General features: G+C 43.2%; 1 protein-coding gene across 3 annotated transcripts in view; it reads right to left on the reverse strand.

Annotated features, from left to right (window-relative positions):
• DOCK8 (dedicator of cytokinesis 8) overlaps nucleotides 1-27,278 on the reverse strand; it is a 245,233-nt gene that overhangs the window by 129,313 nt on the left and 88,642 nt on the right. For all 3 annotated transcript variants that reach the window (XM_055144883.1, XM_055144873.1, XM_055144887.1), the window contains 5 exons: nucleotides 16,943-17,066; nucleotides 14,062-14,274; nucleotides 11,527-11,612; nucleotides 6,257-6,323; nucleotides 3,974-4,123 (listed from right to left, as the gene is read on the reverse strand). In XM_055144883.1, coding sequence (XP_055000858.1) covers nucleotides 3,974-4,123; nucleotides 6,257-6,323; nucleotides 11,527-11,612; nucleotides 14,062-14,274; nucleotides 16,943-17,066 — 640 coding nt within the window. The remainder of the gene's footprint in view (nucleotides 1-3,973; nucleotides 4,124-6,256; nucleotides 6,324-11,526; nucleotides 11,613-14,061; nucleotides 14,275-16,942; nucleotides 17,067-27,278) is intronic.

Raw genomic sequence — 27,278 nt, forward strand, 5'->3', positions numbered from 1 at the left:
CTGAGCATTACTAGTTGTAATGCTCAAAGACAAGGAAGGAAGGAAGGAAGGAAGGAAGGAAGGAAGGAAGGAAGGAAGGAAGGAAGGAAGGAAGGAAGGAAGGAAGGAAGGAAGGAAGGAAGGAAGGAAGGAAGGAAGGAAGGAAGGAAGGAAGGAAGGAAGGAAGGAAGGAAGGAAGGAAGGAAGGAAGGAAGATTTAGCTCATATATTGAAGAGAAAAAACAAGGATTAAGCCCTATTAGCCTATGTCCCTGCTCGAAACTGCCACTGAAGATGAAATGAGGGAGGTAGGAGTAACTGGAGGGGGGACCCTAAAACAATGGTGGAGGGAAGTAGACTCTGGTGGGGGTGTGGGATTGGGACACTGAATGAACGAAACCTAACCATGAACAGGATTGTAAGCCACAGTGCCTAAGATTTAAAAAATAGAAAATCCAATAAGCACACATTCTTTATACCTTTGGGGTTGGGGGCCACACCCAGCAGTGCTCAGGGCTTACTTCTATCTTGGCTCTGTGCTCAGGGTGTTATACCCGGATTCTGGGTTTCCCATTCACAGAGAGACCAGTTCCACAGGGAGAATGCAAAAGTAAAGGAACCTTTATTGCTAGCTTGAGCTAGGGTCCAAGCCTCATCCAGTGCAGTAGAGTTTTGACAAAGGACCACAACCCTAGTTCCAGAGAACATTATATCACTATGGTTGTATAAGCAAAGTTGGTTGTTTCCCCAGGAATTTCGACCAAGCAGTCACAAGTCTGTGGCTAATTGGTCATGCCCACCTGCTATACCCAGAGATATCCTACTCATCACAGGACTGGCTAGAGGCATCCAGGGGATTTCTAGCTCCGGCCAAGGACAGTCTCAGGGAACTTGAAACCCAAGCTTTGGGGATACAGAAACTTAGGTTTACTGCTTGTTTTGCTTTAGTGCAACCTGTCATGGCACATATGAGGTTCTTTCTCGGCCTCACAAGAGATCTCTCCTGGTGGGCCTTGGGGGATGTGATGGACTCCAGGGGATGCACCTGGGGCAGCTGCATGTGAGGCAAGGACCCTACCTGCTGGAAAGCTTTCAGTCAGATATACTGTCATCACTGCTCCCTAACCTTCAACTGGTCAGCTGTCAGCTGATGAAGACGAAAAAGTGATCTTGAGGCAGAATTTCTCCCGGACCCCGCAAAAAGCTGAGTCATCCAGGGCACCCTGGAGGGCAGAGAGGTGAACCCAGCATCTGCCCAAACAGAACCACAACAGCTGGAAACCTCCATAGTCCATAGTTGCCGCCATGCTCCAGGCCAGACTCCACAGCTTGGGATGAGCCTGGTCCACAAATTAATCTGTTGAAAAACTCAGGTATGTGGGGTTTGTGACTGAAATCTCCACGCTTTCATGGAGTCAGGGATGGGAGTCAAGTCTCTCTGTACTCCTGGAAGCCCCGACAGTCACATACACGCCCCAAAGCTGCAACCCAGTTAAAAATTTAACTCCAGCTGTATCACCCCATTAAATGTTTTGGACATCCTGGAGCACAGAGCTGCATTCGAGGTCACAAAACATCTCAAGCTCTACAACACTGATAAACCAGGAGCACACTAGAATGTATGGGATATAATGTAGAAGGCAACCAATTTTGATTAACAAAATATAAGCACAGAAGGCTGTAACAACACCTTATTAATCTCTTATACAAGGGCTTAATGGCTCCATGGTGAGATTCAACAATCTTCACTAACTTCTAAGGAAACATTATTTGATAATCGCTTAAGCAAGTTATTTATAACAAGAAATATAAAATAAATGATTGAGAGCCTGCTTTGGAGTAGGCTTAGGGGTGGTTGGGCAAATTGGAAATAATGGTGGGAAGGTGCAATGGTGATGGGATTGGTATTGAAATATTGAATTTCTGGGGCTGGAGTGATAGCACAGCGGGTAGGGCATTTGCCTTGCACGTGGCTAACCTGGGTTCGATTCCCAACATCCCATATGGTCCCCAAGCACTGTCAGGAGTAATTTCTGAGTGAAGAGCCAGGAGTAACCCCTGTGCATCGCCCGGTGTGACACAAAAAGCAATATATATATATAGAATTTCTGTAACTAAACTGATGACTTAATAAAGTTATAAAATAAAATAAAAGTGATCTTGAAGGTGAACTTTGAACAGAAATAAAGAACCTTTGTGCTAATGTCCTAAAGCAAAGTGTGGTTTGTGCCCTCTACTGAAAAGTAACTGCAAAGCAAAACCTTCAATTGAAAAGTAAGACCTTTGACATGAAGGGAGTGCTAGAGCAGAAGCAGACGGAACCCCTCAGCTGTCTGGAATATAGTCTGAATCCCTGGTGTTAAAATAAGAACGCCCTTTCTGTTGAATGGCATCTTCCTGAGTGTTCAGTATTAAGTCACTGTGGGCGTGACAGACACATTTACAAGGAAGCAATCACCAGTGATGACATTTCAGGAGGAAACGCAATCGGGAGCACTCCAGGGACTGCTCTGCTGAGTAGACGGAAGTGTCTTAACTAGATACAAACGACAGACAGGATGACACTGTCATATGAAAGCAGCTACACATTTGACAGCCAGACATAGACTTAGCAACAGTGACCCACAGGCCACAGTAATTGATATTTGGCAAACTGTTCCTCATCAGCCTCGTTCAGAAGTGGCGCCTGAAGCACACTTGGCCCCTTGGAATTAGAGTCTCTTCTGGTTTTCCAGGTTGGGGGGAGAATTTGCATTTACCCGCAGGGCTAAGAGAGGGGTTATTAAGATACTTTTCCTATATGCTTGGGTAATGTTGCGACAGAATTTAATGTCACACATTAAGGTTTTTATTTGGGCAGGAGAAGGAGCCACACTTAGCAGTCAGTATTCTGGGTACTATGAGGCTATTCCTAGCTCTGTGCTCAGGGGACAAGGCAGTGCTGGGGATCAGTCAGGCTTCCCACAAGCAAAGCACGTGAACCCTTGAACTATTGAACCCTTGAATCCTCCCTCCAACCTTCAACTGTCTATCTAGCCTACGTATTAAGCCTGACTATAACAGACTCTTTTCAGTAAAAAAAAAAACTTGCACTAAAGTGTTCATTAACTTGAAGAAGATTCCCTTATGAGCTAATACCCCTTCAAACCTTCCGTTGGGATCATGGCAGGGAATCACTACGATTACAGACATATAGCATTGTGCTAGCTAGAACCCGTTCTACCCCTGGAACACTGGACAGACATGAAATCAGAACATCTAGAATCTTTTTCCCACAGTTTTGGGGTAAATAGTCAGAGAGACTATTTAGTTTAAGGCAGATTACTATGCATTTCTTCCTGTTAACCTCTCCCTAATCATTATGGTATACAAAATCTTGAGTTTCTTAGGTGAGCAAAGACTTTAGTGTAGAATGGGCTGCCCTTCTTTTTATAACTACTTATAGATTTGACTCCCAATGGGCTGAGACTATGCGTGGTGATAAAAAGGGAGAGTGAGACTCAGAAACTATTGCCCACACCCCCACATGAGCAATCATAGTCCTGGAAACATAACTCTGGATCTAGAGAAAAACTGACAGCAGCCAGGAAGGTACCACAGTTTGGAGCTGAGGGCAGATTATATTTTGTAGAGCTGAGGATATTGTAACAAAGAAGCAAAGCTTTATTCTATAGGCAAAAGGACTGTTGAGAAAAGCGTTTCTGTCTCTACTCTGCAGGTACAGACTCTCTCTCTAAAAAGGTTAGGTAACTGGCCAAAGCCATACCGCTACTGAGTTTCAAACTCAGGTTTCAAAATTAGTACTGTATGACTCCCAAATCTGTAGTCAATCCAGTAACCAGTCATTCCAGTAACCAATACAGAATTTGCCAGTTGGAGGAAAAGAGTAAGTTGAGAAGAAAACGAAGCAGATGTCACAGTTCTGACATTGCTTATGCCCAAACACATCACCCTGAGAACATCGGAATTTGCAAAACAGACAGCATTTAGCTACCTTAATGACTAGGTAGATGTCCGGGGATGGGAAGGTGACAGAGAACACTGCGGATCTCGCCTGACTCGATGCAGCAACGGAGGGTGTGTGAGCACGCAGGAATCCTTTGAACTGATCTGAGTTCAGGTCACAGTGGAAATTTTCTGAGATCTGCAAATGAGCAGCACAACAAAAAAATAAGTCACACCCGGAGTCCTTGTGTCTTATGGTGTGAAACATAAACACACTAAGAAAGTCTGCCTAAGGAATAATTATCACTGTGGAGTGGTTGTTGGGAAAGACAGATATTTTGCCATCATCTTTAGATATTTTGGAGCCATTCAGGAGATGTTCCTTGAAGTGTTCATGTGTTTCCTAACCTACCCAGTATTTCCTAAATAGCCAGGAGGTGCAAGGTGCTGGATCAAAGAGAAATGGGGCATTGTCGCTGCTTCAATTTGTTTACTATCAAGAAGGAGGAAAAGGCAAATAAATGAAAAGCTACAGGAAGAGCAAAATTCAAGTGTTTTTACAAAAAAGTGCTATGGAAATTTCAGAGGGTAAGAGATGGAGTGTAATTGAGGGTAATGGAGAATTGTAAAGGTTGCATGAATGACTTGCCAAAGTGACCTTAAGGCACATATAGAAGATGAAGAAGCCACTGCCCACTCAGGATGCCAAGTGGGCGCAGTTATACGGAGCTATTCTCTCACCCCCACTCTTAACTAAGAAGCAAATATGGAAATTACTTAAAGTCAACAGTTCTCAAAATATGGAGCCTGACAGCAACTTTAGAATCACCTAGGAAGGCATTAGAAATGCGCATTCTGAGCTGGAGAAATAGTACAGGGGTTATATGCATCTCTGAGCTTGTTAAAAATGTATTTGAGTATGGTCTCCAAGCACCGCCAGGAGTAACCCCTGAGCATCGCTAGGTATGACCCAAAAATTAAAAAAATGTATTTGAGGGGCCCAAATTCCAAAAGAAAGAAAAAAATGCTAGGAATCAACTATGGGTTGACCAAGTGTAAGTCAAGTACCTTACCCACTGCACTACCTCTCTGGCTCCATGAAAACTTGTTTCATGAGCAGGCCATCTCATTGATTCACATGGATACTCCCAGAGTTCTGTGCAGTTCTCCTGTAAATGATCTTTTTTTTTTTTTTCCCTTTTGGGCCATATCCAGTGGTGTACAAACTTGTTCCTGACAATGTCTGGGGGAATCATTTGTGAGTTGGGGATCAAATCAGGTCAGTCTCATGTAAAGCAAGTGCCTTACCCCCTGTACTATGTCTGGCCCCCAAATTTTGAACAAGCTCATTAATGTATGTAATGTTTCTTCAGCTTAGATTTTTTTTTTGTATTGTGTAAGAGGTTTATCATAAATGGACAGCAGAGATAGTCTAACTTTGCCACAGGGTGAGAATCTCACCAACTCTAATATGCTTTTCTTTCTTTATTTTTTTTGCTTTTTGGGTCACACCCATCGATGGACAGGGGTTCCTCCTGGCTTTTCACTCAGGAATTACTCCTAGCGGTACTCAGGGGACCATATGGGATGCTGGGAATTGAACTCGGGTCAGACTCGTGCAAGGCAAGCACCCTAACCGCTGTACTATCGCTCCAGCACTGTAATATGCTTTTCATAGAAAAGTATTCTAGAATAGGACCTGACTTCATCGTGAGTCTTTTAATTACTCATTATTTTGTAAACTCCAGAGGATTCAAATAGAAAAATCAGAAGAGACAACTTCTGTCTCGTTTCCATAACAATTCTGTGTTTAAGAAAGTGTGTTTGGGGGCTGGAATGATAGTACAGTGGTTAAACTCTTGCCTTGCATGTGGCCAATCTGGGTTTGATCCCCAGCATCCTAAATGGTCCCCCAAGCCCACCAGGATTGGTCTCTGAGTGCAAAGCCAGGAGTAAGACCTGAGCACCACCAGGCATGTCAAAAAAAAAAAAAACAAACAAAAAAGGTGTGTATCTTTTGAACAAATATTAATACTCACTGAAAATTGCTTTGTTTTATGTGAACCTCTGTATTCTTCTATTTCATTTTGCGTTGTATCCCTATCAGGTAACTATTTCTGGAATGCTTTCTCTTAGGATTCTTCAAAGAACATAAATGGCTAACATTCCCAAATCATTTCTTCAAAAATGACGAAGCAACATAAAGAAACACACCAGAGGTACATGAATCTGATGTGTTATGCTACATAGAAGTGAAATTGAGAACTATGAAACCAAAGAATCTTGGATAGTATGTGCGCCTTCAGGGATGCGTTGCTATTTGCTTTATTACCTTTTTTCTTTCTTTAACATCATAGAGAGCAATGCTGGCAAACAGAGGCTCAATTTCAATCTCAAACCTGTTGAAGAAAGAGAGAAAAATCTATAGGGCTTTAACTTATGTAATTTTGAATTTTCTTAAAGTGCCTGGAAATATAAACTGGTTAAAATTGTAAACATGGGGGTTGGAGAGATAGTACAGTGGAAAAGTTGATTGCTTCGCATAAAGTCAATCCAGATTTGACACCACATATTTTCCTGAACAACACCAGGCAGAATCCCTGAGCACAGAGTAAGGAGTAATCCCTGAGCACTGCTGGATGTAGGTGCCAAACAACAAAATAATGCAATCACCTTGGAGAAAAGTTTGGATAAATCTATGCAAAGGAGAATCACACTGGGATATTAATGGCAAAATAGGGGAGGTTCATGAAAGCTACAAGCTCCTGGAGTTCATGGGATATGTTACATCTCAACAAAGAAACACATGTAGGTGGCATGAGAGAGTGGTCGGAGGCAACAGGGCACTTCTTATCTGGGGTGTTTCCAAGGTTCCTGTTTGTGTCTTAGGTACAGGCTTTATTGAAGTCGACATTTTATTTCTAAGCCAAGAATCCCTATTATTCTATTCTAAGGGATTTTTAGGAAATTGAGAGAGAGAGAGAGAGAGAGAGAGAGAGAGAGAGAGAGAGAGAGAAGAGAGAAGAGAGAGGAGTTCAGCTCTTTTTCCTTAGATTTAAAGTGAGACTGTCCTTTTATTTATCCACAAAAATGTGGGCCTTGCCCTTTCCCTTTTGCCAGGTTGTGATATTACCTTGTGGTAATACCCTGTGTGTATTGTATTGTACATGTGCATGTGAATGTGCTTTGAAAACAACACATAGAAGCAGCTTCAGTCAGAGGAGCCGAAAGGCAGAAGCCGTTCAAGAGGTCATGTAGGGAGCAAAGGGTGACAGGAATGAGACACATGCAGACAACGGGAATACTGTGCAGTCTTACAAGGGAGGAAATGTTACGTAGTTCAGCCTTGGAACAGATAGGCTAAGCAAAACCAGTCAATCACAAAATGGTAGATTTTGTGTGCCTGCCCTTGTTTATTGAGCATTGGCAAATTCCTAGAGTTGAATGAAGAATGGCCATTGCCAGAGGCTGGGGGACAGTGAGAAATGAGTTACTGTTGAATAAGAAAAAACTTTGGGGAAGATGCAATAGTTTCAGAGACAGGGGTGGTCTCCCGGGGGTATGCTAGTCCTTTGAACTATCTCCATGGCCCTATCCTTTTTTTTTTTTAATAAAGTAGGAGCTCTGCTATTTATTCAGTCATTGATTAAGCTGATTTAATTGATGGCCCTATCCTTAAAAAAAAAGTTCCAACATAACAAACTGAGTTTTAAGAATAGGTTTATCCTCTTTCATTTCTTGGTGGGGGGTCAATGGCGGGGTCATAGCCAGTAGTACTCTGGGCTTACTCCTGGCTCTGCACTCAGGGATCACTCCTAGCGGGTCTGGGTTGGACCATATGTGGCTCCAAGGACCAAAGCTGGGTTGGCCATATGCAAGGCAAGCACCTTAACTATTGCTCCAGCCCTGGATTTATCTTAATTTTTGAGGTTCAGAGAGATAAAGTAATTTGGCAAAAGTCAAAATAGCATGTTTGTATGTTGAGCTCAGCCCTTTTTCACAGAATCGGAGTTTTCTCCCTACCAGTTTCTCCAACACTTTGTAGAGGTGAAACACTCTGTAAATAGTGTTTTACAAAACAGTAGGATGTAGGAAAATGCAAGTCTCTTGGTCCCACTTGAGATCTAGTGAGTCAGAATACCTTGGAACAGGTCATTTCCCTGAGCCTGCAATTAAAACAATTCTCCAGATTCAATCAGTAAAGTCTGACCACCAAGGAGCCTCTTCCAATCTGAGGTTATTTTGCATTAGAGGATATTAAATATTTTTAAATTTTCAAGTGAAAAGATTTCCCCACTGAAAATATAAAATAGAAAAACACTTGTTATTTTCTGTGGTTTTTGCAGCTACAAACATCTGCAGACAGGGCACCTGTCCATATATCTTTCTGTATATTTGAGGCTATATATTTCTTAAAAGCAAACTGCAATAGTTGCAGATGTCAACAAAATTTTTTAAATTCTCTATATGTTAAAGCATGTAATAGTATAAGTGTGCATATCACTGTTGGTGAGGATGTATCTTCGATATTTTCATTTTTCCTGTTCATATTTCAACATTCTGGTCTATTCATAAGAACTTGTGTGCTTCCTTTTAGCCAATTTACTCAGAGGGATGACATCAAAAAAGGCCCTGTCTCCTCTCAGAGGAATACGTTGATGTGGGTTCTACTTATGACACCTGAGCAGGCCAGGAGCCCCAAGAAAACATCTCTGTCTTCTTAATTCCTGCTTTCACAGCTGGAGAAAAAAATTACTAGAAACTGCATTTAACAAATTTCATTAAGAGCTAGCTGGGTGATTCCATTTGTTTTTTGAATAGTCTATTGTTTATCCTATCTTCGTGGCTGCGTTTTCCCACAGAACAGCTGCCATTTATTAGAAAGATCTAGAAGGTTTGGTGAACAGCACCACAGGGGAGAAGTCACTGCCTCCAAGGGTGGCAGGGATATAAAACACATAGTCTGAAACTAATACCCAGAGGCAGTAGAAACAAGGGCCAGGAGGACTCTCCAACGGTTGGAAGTCTGCCTCAGGAGATGGAGTGGGGAGGGCAGTTAGGACAGAGAAGGGACCTCTATGACAATGATAGCTGGAAATGATCACTCTGGATAAGAACTGCATGCTGTAAATAGGTAAAGGAGTAAACATGATAACCTCTTAGTACCTGTATTGTAGACCATAATGACCAAAAAGGAGGGGCGGGAGAGAGAGACAGAGACAGAGACAGAGACAGAGACAGACAGAGAGAGGAGAGAAAAGGAGAGAAAGAGAGAGAGATAGAGACAGAGACAGAGACAGGAGAGAAAAGGAGAGAAAGAGAGAGAGAGAGACAGAGAGAGAGAGAGAGAGTGTGCCTGCCATAGGGGCAGACTGGGACAGGGGGTGGTGTGATGGAACCTGGGGACACTGGTAGTGAGAAATGTACACAGGTGTTACAACACTGTGTATTCTAACACTGTGCATGGCTGAAACCCAACCATGAACAACTTTATAACTGTGTATCTCATATCTCTTTAAAAAGATAAAATACAATCTAAAAAAATAGTTAATTATTATTTTAATAAAGGTGGCTAGACGGGCAGGGGTGGGGCCCAGCCATAGCCTGGGCATCCTGAAAGGCGGATGGAGTGAGATGCCCCCTGTCCTCCACTGCCTCCTCCTGCTGAAGTGTTAAAAACTCCCAGTGGGCCGAAGTTTGCCTTTCTGAAGTCCTGATTCCAAGCAGTGTTGATCATTGTCAACACTGTCATAGCTGCCAGACAGCTCATCCTGTAGACAGATCAATGACTGAACTCCTCAGGGTCCAACTGGCTGGGGAAGGGGACACAACCTCGAGAGAAAAGTCACATAACCCTCACAGCAGGTCAGGAGAGGTACATGGCCAGCTCTGCCTGAGAATCAGGAATTACGATCTATGGTTTTGTCCACTTCCTGTACAAACAGGAACCAACCCAAGAAAGTAACAGCGTTGAAAAGCAGCCTTGATGTCAGAATTCAGATGCCTTCATTGCAAGCCAGGTGTTGCTGCAAGCCTAGGAATCAAGGGGCCAGAGGCAGAGGGCCCCTGGGAGGGCTTCAGGATCTCCTGCTCATCTTTTTGCCTCAGTTAAATGTTGACACTAAATATTTTCTAGATTTTGTGATTTGAAGAAATGCACAAAGCAATTTCCTAAGGCAGTCATCTGCCAGGAGGAAAGAGGGTACACTAACACCCCAGGGGCTATAGAAGACAGTTGAACTAGAGTGCAGGAAAAAGTACTGGGATTGCTAATTTAGTTCATCCTTTGAAAGATCTCACTATGTGTTTTATAATGTACACAGCATTTAATTTAATTTTTTATATCACTATTGCCCTATTTTGTCTAATCTGGACACCTTAACACATGTGCACATGAGATACGCACATTTTATAATGTGCATAATATTTTAACATTATTAAAAATGGGCTGGAGCGATAGCACAGCAGTTGGGCATTCGCCTTTCACGCAGCCAACCCAAGTTCTATTCCTCCGCCCCTCTCGGAGAGCCCGGCAAGCTACCGAGAGTATCGAGCCCACACGGCAGAGCCTGGCAAGCTACCCGTGCATATTGGATATGCCAAAAACAGTAACAATAAGTCTCTCAATAAGAGTCGTTACTGGTGCCCGCCCAAACAAATCGATGAGCAACGGTATGACAGTGACAGTGACAGTGATTAAAAATGAGCAAATGTAGAGTGGACAGATACTACTTTTTATTGTAAGAGTAAACAACACAGGAGTCTGGAGACAGACATTTTAAAAGATATGTGGGAGATAATGGGCCCACATTATCTCTTTATAAAAGATAAAATACAATGTAAAAAATTGAATCCAGACTCTAAATGTGCTTTGTTTGAATTGTGTGCTGTTTAAAGAGGAAGTGAAAGAATACTTAACAAGTCAGGAAATAATGCAGAAAAATCTGGGGTTCCAGCTCATCCTGGAAAAAAATATCAGGCAATTGACCAAAAAGGGCTTGTTTACTTCGAAAGTAAGCAATGGCCCTAGAGAGTATCTTACTCCTTAAGATAATTTGCCATAGCCCTGGGCATTAGGATTGGGGTCTAGGAGCATTTATCATTGTGCTCCAACAGTGGTGTACAGGTAAATATTTAATAACCAAGTCCCTGAGACAGAGAAGCCTCTAATGTGTAGCATCTACTTATTTTAAGGGCATAAATATCTCTACTATAAGCCGTTTTAAACTATGGATGTGACTTTGTTGAATAAAGAGTTGGGAAGTAAAGTATCTAATCAGCTCTCAGGAGTTAGAGTTGATTCTACCACACTCCTGGCTTTCACTGTTCTTTTCTCTCAAGGTAGTAATGCAGGTCATTTCCCTCAATTACTTGCCTAACCTGAGTGCTTGCTTTCCCTGTCAAAGAACAGCAGAGGCTTAGTAAGAATAGAACCCTGGTCTAGCAGACTACAAACTCTGCTCTGTCCCTTGACTGGCAGTTGCCCCCTGTGAAGCGCACCCAGAGGTCCTCCCTGATTCGAACTCTGCTGATAAAGACAGTCTACACTTAAAAAGCAAGAAAACACCCTATACAGTGATAAGTAAGTTTGCTGATACTTACTTCAGGGTCTGCACCTTGACCAATATCCTATTGCCCAAATGTTCCTTAGGACATTCTGGTACCGGACGTATTTCCACAGCATCTTCCTGTTATTAAGCACATTGTAAAGAAATCGTAAGTGACTGTCTGTGAGTGTTCCAGTTAAAATTAATGCAGGGAAGGGGACGCTGCTGAAGAAAACTGGGATTTGCTCTGTTTTTAATAGCATGATAACACTGTCTTTTACAGGAGAGGATGTTATCCAACCCCGATCTCGCTTCCAGCCTCCAAGTCAGCACTTACTGAAAACATTTTTTTCATTCCAGAAATTCAAGCATTTATAAGACAAAAAGACCAAGAGAGGAAGGAAGGAAATCTGATATGGATATGGCTTAGTAATATCCACCAGATGGCATTAAGACTCTTACACCTACTATTGTTTCTGTTGTATGTCGGTGCTTTTGTTTTTGTTTTTCTGGCCTTCTATGTGTACAGTTGGAATAGTTCTCCAGTCAAGGACTTTACTTCTGCACATGTGCATTTTAGATTTGAGATCTGAGTCAGAGTAGCGGACTCAAGGCTGTATACCTCCAATACTATAACACAAAAGTCTTTCCTACTTCACTGTTTACTTAAATACTTGCAAGTGATTTGGGGTGGAACTTAAAACTTCTCTACAAAATGTCCAATGAGAACTTGCTAAGTATCGGAAACTTTAGTAATGAAAAATTGAGAGATATGCCTGTTGATTTTACTACAAAGAGCAACAAAAGACTTTTTAAGATCCCAATTGTAACATTCAACATTTAAATCTAAATGATCACCCTACTTTAATTATGTACATGCATGTCTGCACAGATAAACAGTGTAAAACCCTAACAACTTTTTAACGCTTTTGCAATGAGCTATCCAAACACCGGTGAGTGGTGTGCAGCTCCCAAGAGTTCAAAGAATAGAGTCATCTCTAATTAAATATTCCCAGACTATAAATGATGGGAAGACTCCTACTGAACACTTTAGAGCAACCCTAGCATCTTTATTATTACGAGTGCAGTTGCCACTTGATGAATATATATTAATTAACATAGATTTAAATTATATCTTAAATTATAAGAGAAAGATATAAGTGATGACACTCTCCCATCAGCTGATACAATGGCTCTGTAGGTCAAGTCTCTACCTGCTTATTTGTGATTTCATCCATGAGTGGATAAGTGTCCTCCCATTTTTTTTTCTTTTGGGTCACACCCAGTGATGTTCAGAACTTACTCCTAGTTCTGTGCTCAGGGATCACTCCCAGCACTGCTTCAGGTACCACATAAGGTAACAGGAATTGAACCCAGGTCTGTTGCATACAAGGAATTGTCTTAGCTCCTAAATCCAATGTCCAGCTCAAGTGTGCAGTGCGAATTTTAATTTGCCTTTTAAAATGTTTATTCTGTCAGTTGGAACCTAATGCAAACTCCTTTTAAGATCTGGCATCTTCCTTAAGAATAAACACAGACTGCATCCTAGAACTAAAGTGAGTTGGGGGAAGAACTGAATATAGAATATATAAAAAAATTATGTCTCTTCTAAATTTCTTTACTAGAATATACAGTAATAGTGATACAAAACTACTTGTTGTCCAAATCTCAGCATTAGTAACTATTTTATGGTTGGTCAAAATTGTACCTTTCATAAAGCTTTCTTTGGAGGGAGTAAAAATTAGAAGGACAGAGAACCATGTATGATGTATAAAGAGCTAGGGGCAGGAGAGATGGTACAGTGAGTAGGAAGATTTCCTGGCATGTGGTTGACCTGGGTTCAATCCCTGACATTCCATATATTTCCCTGAACCAGCGAGGAGCGATCCCTGAGTGCAGGCCAGGAGTAAGCCCTAAAGCATTACCAGGCGTTGCCCTAGAGAGAGAGAGAGAGAGAGAGAGAGAGAGAGAGAGAGAGAGAGAGAGAGAGAGAGAGAGAGAGAGAGAGAAAACTATAAGGAGCCTAAACAGGCTTGAATCATAGTTATTTCCTAATCTCTTCACATCCTAAATTATCACTTTGTTTCTGGGATTGCTACACTAGACCCAGAGGAGCGCCACACTGCACGCTGGGGGCAAGGTTATGGTTATTTCTGCTTGGGACTGGCAAGGCACATTCTCAGGTGGCTTGTAGAGACTATTGAAAAAGGAAAAATTCTTAACCAGGCATGACAGAACATTCGAGGCTTATGTGATACAAGTCCTGATGGGTTCAGTGCCAGGATTACCTCCAAATAATGCAATGGTTTGACTCATTGCATGCAGTAGAACGACTGCATGGAGACCCCTGAAACGTTAAGAAGATTAAGTGAGAGAGCGGTTTTGTAAAGTGTAACAACAATCCTTTTAGATTGGGATCTAAATGGTACGGTGACCAATAACTGACTCTGCTCTGGCAGACTTGCGGGGTGCAAAAAGAACCTGATTGTTCGGCATCCTGACACATCTCCCCGATAGCCACAAATGACATTTCCCTGGAGAACCTCTGCACCAACACGGAAATGCTCCCCCAAGGAGGGGCTGCACCGACCTCGTCCACGGATGGATAAAGGGCAAAGAGCTCAGCTGGCCGATTGGTCCTCCGGGCCTCCTCATTCTGCTTCTCAAAGTCCTCGGAGCTCACGCGCTGTAGGAGGTTTTCCAGCCGCTGATCGGGCTTCAGACTGCGCAGGTCGAAGCCACAGGCCGTGAGGGGCCCCTTCCCAGACACATCACACAGCACGCTGACGTGGCGGGGGCCTGCCTGGGAGCGAAGGCGGAACTCGGTGAGCGAGACTGGGGGCGTCTAAAGTGAAAACTAAAGACTTGGGGATGCATTGCGAGGACCCCAAAGAGAGGCGGCAGAGTCAGGTCTTAAGAATTTCTGAATAACTTGGGACTTTGGCTGCCATGGTGTCTGAGCTGCCTTGGTCACCAGATCCTCTGCTGAAATATCCCTCCCCCTGAGAAGGAAGTAATTTATTCACTGGATGGCAAGGACCCCGGCTTGAGGAAAGGCTTGAGAACCTCTCTGCTCTTTGGGGGACTGGCGAGTTTTCTTCTGGCCTACAGCCAAGTCTTCGCAACCATGCCTCTGTCTGGACCCTGGAATAGGGTTAGCTGGAAAGAGATCAACTAGGGGAGAAAGGGGATTCCCAAAACCTCTATCCCAGGCCCCTGCAAGGCCAGCGCTTTAACCCCCGCACTCTCTCCCCATCCCCAAATATATCTTGATATCTCCTGTTATTAACTGAGGATTGGCATCAGGAATGCCTTTCAGCTGGGACCACCCCTTTCTACGCCTTTGTGGCCATTGCACTTAGGTAAAAGGGGCCATTTACATCCGGTCAGCTTCACTCCTCCTCCTCCTCCCTCCAGCAGGAAAAATGAAGGGGGAGTTCTGAGCTCTGAGGGTTGGCCCTCAACTCACCCCATGGGATCAAACAGGACCAGCAGTTGTTGAAGCATTAAATGTTTGAAACAACTATATGATGAACAACTTTGTAAATCACGGTGTTTTTAACAAAAATTAATTAAAAAAAACACACACAACAACAGGACCAGTAGTCAAGACACCAAGGACTGGGCCCGCCCCAGCCAGAGCTGATGCAAGCTGGGGAGCGCCATCACTGTGGAGATCCCTGGGGTTCCAAGGGGCAGAGAAGTGGCTGGAAGCATTCTGTTCCAACATGCTGTGTCCAGTGGGTTATGTCCCCCCCATGCAGGGAGAAACAAAGCCAATTTTCGAAGTCCAGTTTAGTCACGTAATTCTTCTCACAGCCAGATTAAGAGCCCACCAGTGGGGAACAGATGCTGCAGACATTTGGCCTCTGACCTCAAGACTGAGTTACCCCAGGGGACAGTGGGGTGGGATGGGAGGGCAGGGGGGTCCAAGGACTGGGAATGCAGGAGTATGGGGGGGTTGCTGGTGTGTCATACACATTTAGAAGAGGCATGCGATTGTAGCAAACCGATGATACTTCCATAAGAAAGGGGAAAAAATTTCAAATCAAATACAGTCAGGGCCAGAGATAGTACATTGCATGTGGTTGACAGGGATTCTATTCCCAGCACTCTGAGGGTCCCGGAGAGCACCTCCAGGGGTGATTCCTGGGCACAGAGCCAGAGGGAAGTCCTGAACACAGTCAGGTGTGGGCCCCAAGCAAAAAAACAAACCTAAACCAACAAGGAAAATCCCCCCAGTCCCACTCCATAGGGAGAGATGCTGTGTTAAGAGCCACCTGCAGGCTGACATACAAGGACAAATGTTCCTCTGTGTTTTACTTGTCTCATCTTTAAAATGGGCTGATGGAAGAAGATTGCTGAGGACATTTATTTTAATTGGGATAAATACAAAATGTGCCATCTTAACCATCTCTTTCAAGGCACAGCTTGGTGTGTTAAATACTTTCCCCTATGTGGTGCCAACAATCTCTAGATACTTTCCATCTTGCAAAACTGAAACTCTCTACCCATTACACATAGGTTTCCCATTTCTGCCTCATCCCTCCCTGGGTCACCTCCAGCTCTCTTTCTGTCTTTAACTTGGAACTCTGTCTCCAACCCTCATTACAACCCCCTCTCCTCCTCACTGCCCCCCCACCCCCACCCACACTTCATGTAAGTTGGTGCTTTAGTGACTGATTTCCTTTCCTCAGCACTGTGTCCTCAAAAGCTCGTCACAGACTGTCAGGTTGAGTAATACCTTAACCATAAATAAACGACTCATTTTGTTTATCCATCTTTTGTCTTCAAACCCTAGGCTGCTTCTACCTTCTCGTTGTGACTAATGTTGCGGGGGCACAGGTCTATGGAACACTGACTTTTACACTGTATCATAATTTGTAACAACAGAAGCCAACACATATTGGACACTAAGTATGAGCTTCTACTGCTCTAAACTTACACATGTTAACTCTGTTTACTGCTCAAACAACTGCATGCAGTTAGTTACAATTATCCTTGTTTTCCATGGGGAGGGAACTGGAGACCAGACTTTACCTACCCTGCCTGGGGTGAGTGTGTGATAGAATCACAAAGAAGCAGCTTTCAGCAGGAAGCTTTCATCATTCTATAGCCTGCCTCAGGGGTACCAGGGAGTCTCTGCAGGAATTGTTATAAGGAAGGGGTGGGGGCATCCTGGCAGTTATTTACCCTTCACTTTCATCTATTTTAATTATTCTGGGAATTTCATCTGAACTGATTTGTTTGACTCCAAATTTGTTTTTCCAAATACGATTGGTTAAAAAAAAAAAAAGAAAAAGAAAAGAAAAAAATAGCACCTCTGACTCAGAAGGCAGAGTCCCTCACTTCAAGTACTCAGAATTAAGCCTTCCCACCCCCACCCCACCATCCCGCAGTTACAGACACTGACAGGGAGCCTCAGGCTTCAGCCCTGTAACCTGGTAACTGTGTTTGTTGATAGGAAATACCTGAGCGCTGGGTTCACTGCACTCCAAGATTTCCGACTCAAAGGTCTGTTTCTGAAGCGTCTTGTGAAAATCTTTTCGGGATCCAGTCTTTTTAAAACCGCAAACCTCCGAGCTTCCTTGATTTCTGTTTTATCGTTGTTATTATAAAGTTTGTTGAGAAAGGGCGAGAGAGAAAGAGAGAGCGGCAAAATCATTAGATTAAAAATAAAAGTAATGGCTTAAGCATGGACCCCTGCTCAAAGATCTTGCAAAGAGAGGTCCAATTGTAATTCCTTGCATCTAATTATGCACCAGGCTTAATACAAGGCTCTGTTGTAATGAGATACAAACTTGCCTCCTGGCTGGCTCATTATGAAAGGCAGGAATGGCCTGGGAAAATGCCACTTCAGAGGTGTGGTCATTTCAGCTGGGAGGCATTTGGCTGCAAACTGAAGCTAAACTATGACCCTAGTGTAAGAGGCTGGAATAAATCTAGCAAAGTGCAGAAGCAAAAAGATCATTTGAAGATAAAAATAGAAACATTTCATCTCCACATCCATGTTGTTCATAGTGAATTTTAAGAGATGGGATAAGTCTAGGAGAAATAGAAATAAATTATTTTATATGCCAAAAATATTTGCTATAACATTTTCAATCTCTATGCACTCCATTAAAATGTATTTTTTGGATGGGCTAAGAAAAAGATTTAAAATATAACATCTAGAAGTGGAATAGTCAAATTGTATTAAAAATCAAAATTCTGAGTTTTTTGGAGGTGTTCACATTGTTTTCCAAAGATTTTGAATGAGTTGACATTCCCACCAACAGTGGGTGGAAGGTTCCTTTTCCCCCACATCTACACCAACACTGATTATTTTTGTTTGGGAGCTAAATCTGGCAATACTCAGGATTTACTCCTGGCTTTGTGCTTAGGGATCACTTTTGGAAGTGACAAAAGGACCGTATGTGGTGCCCGGAATTGAAACAGGATTGGCTAATTGCAAATTAAGTGTCCTATCCTCTGTACTAGTACTATTTCTCTGGTCCCTTTTTGTTCTTTTTTAATGTGTGCAAATATCACTGGTATGAGGTTGTTGTTTTGACTTGCATTTCCCTTATAATAAATGATGGTCAGCTTTTTTTTTCCATATACCTGGTGACTATCTGTATGCACTGAAGGAAGAAATTTGTGCTTCTATGTTCACTGCAGTACTGTTCAAAGTAATCCAAATCTGGAAGCAACCCAAGTGTCCAAGACAGAGAAGATTGGATGAAAACAACAACAACTGTGGTACATACACATGACGGAATACTACTTGCCTCTAAGAAAAGATAAAAGTGTGCTGTTTGCTGCACCTAGATAGAACTAGAAGGGATGCTCCGTGAAGTTGGTCAGGAAAGCAACAGACACAGATTGATCTCTTTCATAAGTAGGGTATAAAGAAACATAGTAGGGGAACAACAAATGGCTGGAGACAACATAGCCTAAGAACTAGGTTACAAAATGGAGCTTACCAAGGACAGGGTGTGGGGGTTGGGGTACAGGAGGAGACCCTGAGACAGTGGTGGAGGAAAACAGACACTCTAGTGGAGGTGTAGTGCTGGAATGCTGCATGCATGAAACTATGCCTCCAATCTCTCTCTCTCTCTCTCTCTCTCTCTCTCTCTCTATATATATATATATATATATACTCATGTATATGTATATATACACATATACATGTATGTATATATATATATATATATATACACACATATTTATAGCCTCTTCCACCCAGATCCCCCATTTTCCAGTAGCTAGGCAGTCATACCCCAAAATTGCCCCCAATGCTGTGTAATCCCATCCACGGCCAACATCCAGAGCTCCCCGTGGTGTATTCGTATGCCAAATACAGTAACAATGATGGGCCTCATTCTCCTGACCCTGAAAGAGCCTCTAATGTGGTACTGTTGGGAAGGACAAGTAAAGAGAGGCTGCTAAAATCTCAGGGCTATGATGAATGGAGACGTTACTGGGCCCACTCCAGCAAATCGAGGATCAATGGGATGATAGTGATAGTGATATATGTAATATATGTGGAGAAACATTGGCCAAGTATATACATATATGCTCTCTATATACATACTCTACATATATATATACACACATATATGGTCTCTACATATATATATAGAGAGAGAGAGAGAGTCGCGGAAGAGTCTGGCAAACTCCCCATGATGTATTCGATATGCCAAATACAGTAACAATAAGAGGTCTCATTCCCCTGACCCTGAAAAGAGCCTCCAATCATTGGGAAAAACGAGTAAGGAGAGGCTACTAAAATCTCACAGCTGGGACAAATGGAAACGTTACTGGCACCCGCTCGAGTAAATCGATGAACAACGGGATGACACTGATATAGTTATACAGTAGACTGGAGCGATAGCACAGCAGGTAGAGTGTTTGCTTTGCACTCGGCTGACCTGGGTTTGATTCCTCTGCCCCTCTCAGACAGCCCTTACGCTACCGAGAGTATCGCACCCGCACGGCAGAGCCTGGCAAGCTCCCTGTGGCATATTCGATATGCCAACAACAGTAACAAGTCTCACAATGGAGACGTTACTGTGCCTGCTTGAGCAAATTGATGAACAACAGGATGACATGCTACAGTGCTAACAGTAGATAAGAAATAGCTTTGAAGAGAGCCAAACAGACTTGGCAACTAATTCTTGTACATGGCCATTGTCAACATCTCTTAGCCACCTCAATTGCCTTAATCTAAGTTTATATGACTGTGTTGGGTAAACAGCAGCCAAATTTGGGAACTGAAGAGATTAAGTAATTGAAAAAGGTTTACCCTGAGTAAGAAAATAAGACTGACAGATAGAAAGGATCTCGGCAGAAATATCCAGAATAATTTCTACTTGTTGATACCTAAATACCAGCAAAATAAGCAAAATTTAAAATATAAATCATGTTGTACATAAACATCATCATCATCATCATCATCATCATCATCCCGTTGATGGTCGAATTTCTAGAGCGATCTCAGTAACGTCTCCATTCATCCTAGCCCTGAAATTTTAGAATTTTTACTCTCTTTACTCATCCTTCCCAATGATGCCACATTGGAGGCCCTTTCAGGGTCAGGGGAATGAGACCCAGCATTGTTACTGGTTTTGGCATATGAATACACCATGGGGGGTTTGTGAGGCTCTCCCATGGTGGGCAGGAAACTCTCAGTAGCTTGTCAGGCTCTCCCAAAGGGAGAAGTAGGCTATAAGATGTTTCCAGGAGCTTGGTTTTAAGTCTCTGGATGTTGGCCTTTGGTGGGATTACACAGCGCCGGGGGCAGTCCCTGGGTGTGACCTCCTAGCTACTGGAAAATGGGAAATCTCGGTGGAAAAGACCCAGTCCTGATCTGAGCTGGCTTGGAGGTCTCAGCCCCGGGTCCCTCACACCTGGGTTCCACTGCTGGTACCTTCATGTGTGAGGCTCGTGTGGAGAGGGGCCTTGAGCATGGCTGTGGCTAGGCTCTGGAGGTCTTCGGCCGCAGGAGCTCTGCTTGGGGTGGGGAGAGAAACTGGAGCCCAACCCCTCCGAGGGGGCCCAGGAAAGACAGCCAGGCGCGTGGGCAAGAGATTCTCTACATAAATATAAACTACAAAAAATATAAAGAGAACCCTTTCAAGCAACTTCACATAAGTTGAAATGACTTACAGTATCTCAGAAAATGACTTTGGTTCTCTGGTTGAGAGATAGCTCAGAGGACTAGAACACGTGCTTTGATGTGGAAGCCCAGGGTCTGATCCTAGGAACCACATGTTTCCTTGAGCACTGTAATGGGAAGGCCACCCCAGCCCTAACATGATTTTTGTTCCATTTGCTTTAAGTCTGCAAAGGGTGGTGGTATAAAAGAGTAATTATATATGTGAGCAAAACTGGTCTTATAGTTAAGTTTATTTTCTAACAAAGATATCATACAAAAAAAAAAAGATATCATACAATGGAGAGCACCTTCAAAGTTATTCCCAACGATGAGAAAAATCGATCCCTACCCACATTTCAAATGGGCTCATTTCAAACAGGCTAAGACCAGACAGCAGGAGCTTCCAAGGGGCAGCTGAACCTAGGTTATTTCATGATATAACCATGAAATGCATTTGGGACATTCTTCAGATGGTCAGAGTTTTGCTTTGTAACCCTGGTAACCTTCGGATGTGCTTCAAACGTTCTCAGTTCCCTGAGGTAGTCCAGACCCTGATTTGCAAAACAGCATGCTTGGGACTTTCTGCTTCTGTGCACTCCTGCCAGCTGACTGCAAATATCCCCATCATATATTCTCTAAAACAGAGATCCAGCCTTTTTTTGGGGGGGCCCCCAGTCTTTCGAGCACTAGCTCAACTGGGTCCACCAGTGAAATAAACAGTGCTCTACCTGTTCACAAAGTGTCCTGCTTAGTTTTCGCTGACTCTTGGCCCAAATTTCCACAATACCACAAAGGGGCTGAAGAGATAGTATAGTGGGTAGGGCTGGATTCTCAGCACCACATAAGGTTCCCTTGGAACTGCCAGGAGTGATCCATGAGCAAAGAGAAGTGATCCCTGAGCACTGCTTGTTGTGGTCCCCAAACAAACAACTATTTCCCCTGCCCACCACCATCACACACACACACACAATGTTTATTCCCATCAATACAATTTAAGCAGCAACGTGTCTGTGCCTTCTAGATATGGAGCTTTCTCTTAATGCATAAAATGACTTCGGGTGGGTGGGTGGATGGGGGGATCCTTGAGGGTTCAAAGAAAAAAATGTGTGTCTTGAGACACACCCAACTTAATGTAATGGCAAAAATCGATAAATATAAGTAGCATCATTTTTGCCTTTTTTGGGGGGGGGGCGGGGTTACATCTGGTAATGCTTACGAGTTATTCCTGGCTATGCACTCAGGAATTATTCTTGGCTGTACTCACGGGACCATATGGGATGCCAAGGACTGAACCTGGGTCAGCCACATACGAGGTAACCGCCCTACCTGCTGCACTATCTCTCCAGCCCCTTAAGTTGCATCTTAAAATAATACTATTCCAAATCATAATCATCATCATCCCATTTTGAAGTTAAAAAAAAGGTACCCAAAGGAACTAAGACACATTGATTCCTACTAAAACTGAAGGCAAATGGTGAGCTCAGGTTGACAGCGTCCATTTGTCCTTGCCCTTCTCTGGACTTGTTCGCTGCAGCAGGTGTTGATGCCCAAGCGTTCACGAGCAACACACCCGTTCACAAAGAAATCTCCTCAGGCTACAGAAATTAAACCAGGAATCAGGCTGGCTTAATCCATTTCTTGATGTCCAGCAAGAAAAATGTCTACGCTTTATATCTCATCCCATAAAATTCACAGATATCCCAGAGTTTTACCAGTGAATATTCACACACAATTACACATTTCCCTGTCTCTAACATTTTCAAATCACTTCTCTCTGCACTCTGGTTCTTTCCAGAATAAGGACATGTAAATTCAAGGATAGTTCCTCCATCTTTAAGATATTATGATAAAAGCTCATATAATATCTGAAACATTAAAATTAAAGGTTCTTTTCAAAAGATGCTTAAATCCAGGAGAAATAAAATTTATTTGGCGATTCCACTTTTGCTACCTGCTGCAAACGGGTACTTCCTTTTTTTTCTCTGTGTTGTTTCAAGTTTTCTTTATGCTGACCCCAAAGACACTGGCAGATGGGTGTTATAAAATGAGCTACCAAATGTTCATCTCTCACTTTATGAGTATTAATGGTTCCTCTCACAATGTCCATGCTTGCTAACCTTCTATAAATGCCAATTGTTGAGATTTGGGATAAGAAAAGCACAAATACTAGTATGTCCCATGGTTGTGCCTTTGAAACCATAGCAAACTTTTCTCCCTTCCTGATTCTAGATTTAGTATTTACTTCCCCACTTTAAACTCTCAGAAAGTTGCAGAGCTGTCCTGTGACTGCCAGGGCAAAGCTGGTGGAGGAGAGAAAGGGGGTGGGCAGACACAGAGTGATGACTCATTTCAGAAGTGCCAGCCACAGAAGGCAGAAACCACCAGTGGGGAGGCAGCGAGGCTGCTGGCTGGCTGCCACCTGTGGTGCGGTCCCGCTTCATTACTCCACCCAAATCAAGCCATCTTCCTGTTGAGCCTATTTGCAGACAAGAGAAAGATGGGGAAGGAGCCAAGTACCAGGAGATTACTCCCATGAAATAAACACAATCTCAAGCCTCTCTAAGGAGAACTGCATTCCTTCGCTTTTTGAGCACTACTGCTCCACGTGTGGGGACCATCCAAAGTCCACACATGTATTGAGGAGAGTTGCTTTAGAAGCAGCACAGTGGAAGAGACGAAATCTGGCTCTGAAATCTCCAAGCCCTGAATTCAGATCGCAGCCCCTTATATCTTCATGAGACTTTGGGCAAAGGATTTCACATCTGCAATCTCCAGTGTGGAGAGAATAAAACGCTGCTCATTATGAAGGCTAATGGTGAAGATGAGAAAATCATGCATGTTTCTCTTCTTTTGTTCGTAGCCCTCCTCACATTTTCCTTCCTTTCCCCTTCTGTACAGTTGGCAGTGAAAAATTAAGTTATCACCTGTGCCTCTCTGTAGTTAAGGAGGCCCAGAATGGGAAGTAGTAAGGCAAACACCAGGAGGGGAAGGTCATCATCATTTGCACAGAAGGTCATCATCCATTTGCACAGGCTTCGTGGCCTGAGGAAACAGAACCCTCAGGCTGTGTTGCAGGCATAGCCTGGGGGCAGCGGGGCCTGTCCTAGCAAAGCATGTACAGAGATGACTTGTGGCTTCCTGGAAGCCTTTGAAGTGAGGCTGGGTGGGGAGTACTAAGCACTAAGAATCAGTGCAGGCTGAAACGGGCAGCATCCAGGCCTGGTGGTGTGTGGTTGTCAAAGCCAGAATCTGAGCAGGAGGGTGGCCAAGGGGAGTTTCTGCAACCCTTACATACAGGAGGGATTAACAGACTCAGTAGACATAGTTAGAACAATGGGATCAACATTTTTTTACTAAGAAGAGTTTAAGTTTAAGAGAGTGATGTTTGAGGGGAATCGCATGTGTCAATATGATCACATGATTTTCAGCATCTCTTCTCTCTCTCTCTCTCTTTCTCTCTCTCTCTCTCTCTCCATATATATATATATATATATATATATATATATATATATATATATATATCTCACACACACACACACATTCACTCACTCACTCTCCCTAGCTCTGTCTGTAGACAAGGAAGAACCATGGTTCACTAGTTGTAAGCACGCCTGGCACCTACACTTTAGCTTCTCAGCATATCATTTTCCAATAAAAGGAATCAGAGCTTCTTGAGAAAAGATGGTTTTCAGGAGTATGTAAGAGGATATGTAAGATTATCCTGTGTCAAAAAGCAAGGACGTGGGGCTGGAGCAATAGTACAGGTAGGGCCCTCCACACTACCTGACCTGGATTCAATTTCCACCATCCCATATTGTCTCCTGGGCACTGCCAGGAGTAATTCCTGAGTGCAGAGCCAGGAGTAACCCCTGAGCATCACTAGGCAAGGCCCCCCAAAGCAAACAAACAACAACAACAAAGCAAGGATGTAACTGAAGCTTACTGGGAGCATGGTTTTGGGTTTTTGTTTGTTTTACGATACGAGGCAGCTGAAGGGATTCACTAGTCAAATTAAGAATATCCTGAGCATCAAAATGTAGAAACAGATTAAAATATATTGAATAAGAAACCGTGATTCAATGATAGTACAAATAAATGAGCAGGAAGTAGGATGAGGAACGGAGGGAATATTTGCAAGAAATTAAACTCAAATGGAAGGTTGGTTTTTTTTTAAAAAAAAATACCCTGTAACCTTTGAGTCACAAAATTCAAAGAAACACTAAGGAACAATTCCAGAGTAAATAAGGCTAAAACCCATGTGACATGTAGATGCAATGCATGACTCTGAACTACATCCTTTGGCTATAAAAAGGCATTTTTAGGACATTTCGTCAAAGTTGAATGGGGCCTGAGCATATGGGGTGACAAAAATATATGCATGTTAACTTCCTGAATGTGATGGTGTACTGTCTTGGTGACGGAGATTATCTTCATTTGTAGGAATAACATTCTCAAGTATTCAGGGGTGGAGAATAGGATCAGCAATTTACATGACTTGGGAGAAATAGTGGAAAGGTCTCTGTACCAGCAAATTTCCGGTACAGATGAGTGTTTCAGAACAAAAGGAAAATAATGTGTCTGACATTCAAATAAAGACTGTGACTGCCCCACCCAGGTCCCCTTACCAGTCCCCACCTCTGCTCTGCAGCTGCTGTGAACGCAGGAGCTGTCATGCCCAGAGACACTTGTGACTCAGTCTCCCCGCCCCACGGCCTTCAGCTCTGGCTCCGAGGTAGCAGCCAGTGCCTGCCCAGGACAGGGGAGAGAACAGGGACAACTTGGCAACTTCATCCCTCCAGGCCACCTGTGCTGTGGATCAGGTCAAGAGCGTGTCTGAACTCCCGTTTCTAGTGGTCACTCCTGCTTCCTTCTCACCTCTCCCTTGCTCCCTCAGAGGCGTCTCCTAAAGAGGATTCTTACAAATCACAGACAGGGGAGCCCTGTCTTCAATTCCTTAGCTGAGGGAGTTTCAACCGCGACAATCACACAAATCAATCAATGATGACTATTGTTATTAATGACACTTCCAGAAGAGGATATACGTATTATTGGTCACATATTCTACTTCTGTGGAGACATGAGATTTAAAGTCTCCAAATATTCTTCTTCTGCTAAATGTTGCTACCTGATCTCTTAGTGGTGCTGGGTCGATCTTTTAGTGGGGCTTGAACCTAGGTCCTCACATGTGCCCAGGGTAGGCATTCTGGTCAAGTCCCCAGACTTCATAATTTTTGCATGAAAAATCATTCTCTCATCAGAAACAACAGTAGAACTCTGCCAGTGCTAACTTAGGGAGACTACTTGTCAAATTCTTCCCCAACAAATCAAATACTTAAGGCTAATGTCCTGGTTAAAGTCTCTCCAGTGACGCTTTCAAGGAAGTCTTTATTCCTAAATCCAAACTGATTTAGATTGGATTTAGGAATTCCAATTTTCTGACACCACAGCATAAAGGAAGATAATTAATGTTTCTGGTATTTTTAAAGTAAGGGTCACGCCAGGCAGAAGAGATGATTCAGGAGTTAAGGCACTTGCCTTGCACAGGGCCAGTCCCAATTCAATCTCTGGCACCGCATGTCCCGTAAACATAACCAGAGTTCACTCTAGAACACAGAGCTAAGAATAGCCCTTGTGCACTGCTGGGTGTGGCCCCAGATACCCCATAAATAGCACTGGATCACTGTCACCCCATTTTCATCGATTTGCTCGAGTGGGCAACAGTAATGTCCCCATTGTGAGACTTGTTGTTACTGTTTTTGGCATATCGAATATGCCACGGGTAGCTTGCCAGACTCTGCCATGCTGGCAGGATACTCTTGGTAGCTTGCCAGACTCTCCAAGAAGGGCGAAGGAATTGAACCCGGGTCAGCTGCATGTAAGGCAAACGCCCTACCTGCTGTGCTATCACTCCAGCCCTCTGCTGTAACTCCAGCCCCCCCTGAAAAATCCACTAAATAATTACATCCCCTAAATAAATGCCCCCTAAATAAATTAATTAAATAAGGGCCACCCCAAGCTGTTCTGGGGGCCACCAGAGCCATGCCTGGTGGTGCTCAGTAGGGGCAAGTGGTACCAGGGTCAAACCAGAGCATCACAGATGCTTGGCATGTACTCCACTACTTGAACCATCTCCTCAGCCTAAACAGTTCCATTTGTGATGGCCTCAGTAGCTGGAATGTGCTGCTTACTACATTTGGCAGACTGCAGTACATGAGGAATCACATAAATGTGGAATCATTCCACATTCAGGCTCCAACACAAAGATCAAATGTCCTGTTGGATATTCAAGGTGAAAAACAAGAACATAAATATGAGTCAAGTCTCTGGACACCTTACAAATAAATACCAAATATTTTTGCATTGAACTTGCCAGGAATATAATAACCCTAGTAGATGAAGAGGAAATCAAACTTTGTGCTGATTACTGCCATAGTCAGAGTTTTCCCCTCATTAACTAATAAATCATTCCTGACAACAATGCAGCTTGTAAGTCTCCGAGTCACTTCTGCAACAAACGGTGTTGCAGTCTCCTTTTAGTGGGTGTTTATTTATGCTGATTTCTGTCTACAAAGACAGAAATTTTTTTAAAACATCAAGTATCTGTGTAAGTAATGAATCAGATTGAAATTGGCAATAACATATTTAATATGTTATTAAATATGTTATTG

The sequence above is a fragment of the Sorex araneus genome, chromosome 1 (assembly GCF_027595985.1).
Source record: "Sorex araneus isolate mSorAra2 chromosome 1, mSorAra2.pri, whole genome shotgun sequence".
Taxonomy (NCBI): Eukaryota; Metazoa; Chordata; class Mammalia; order Eulipotyphla; family Soricidae; genus Sorex; species Sorex araneus.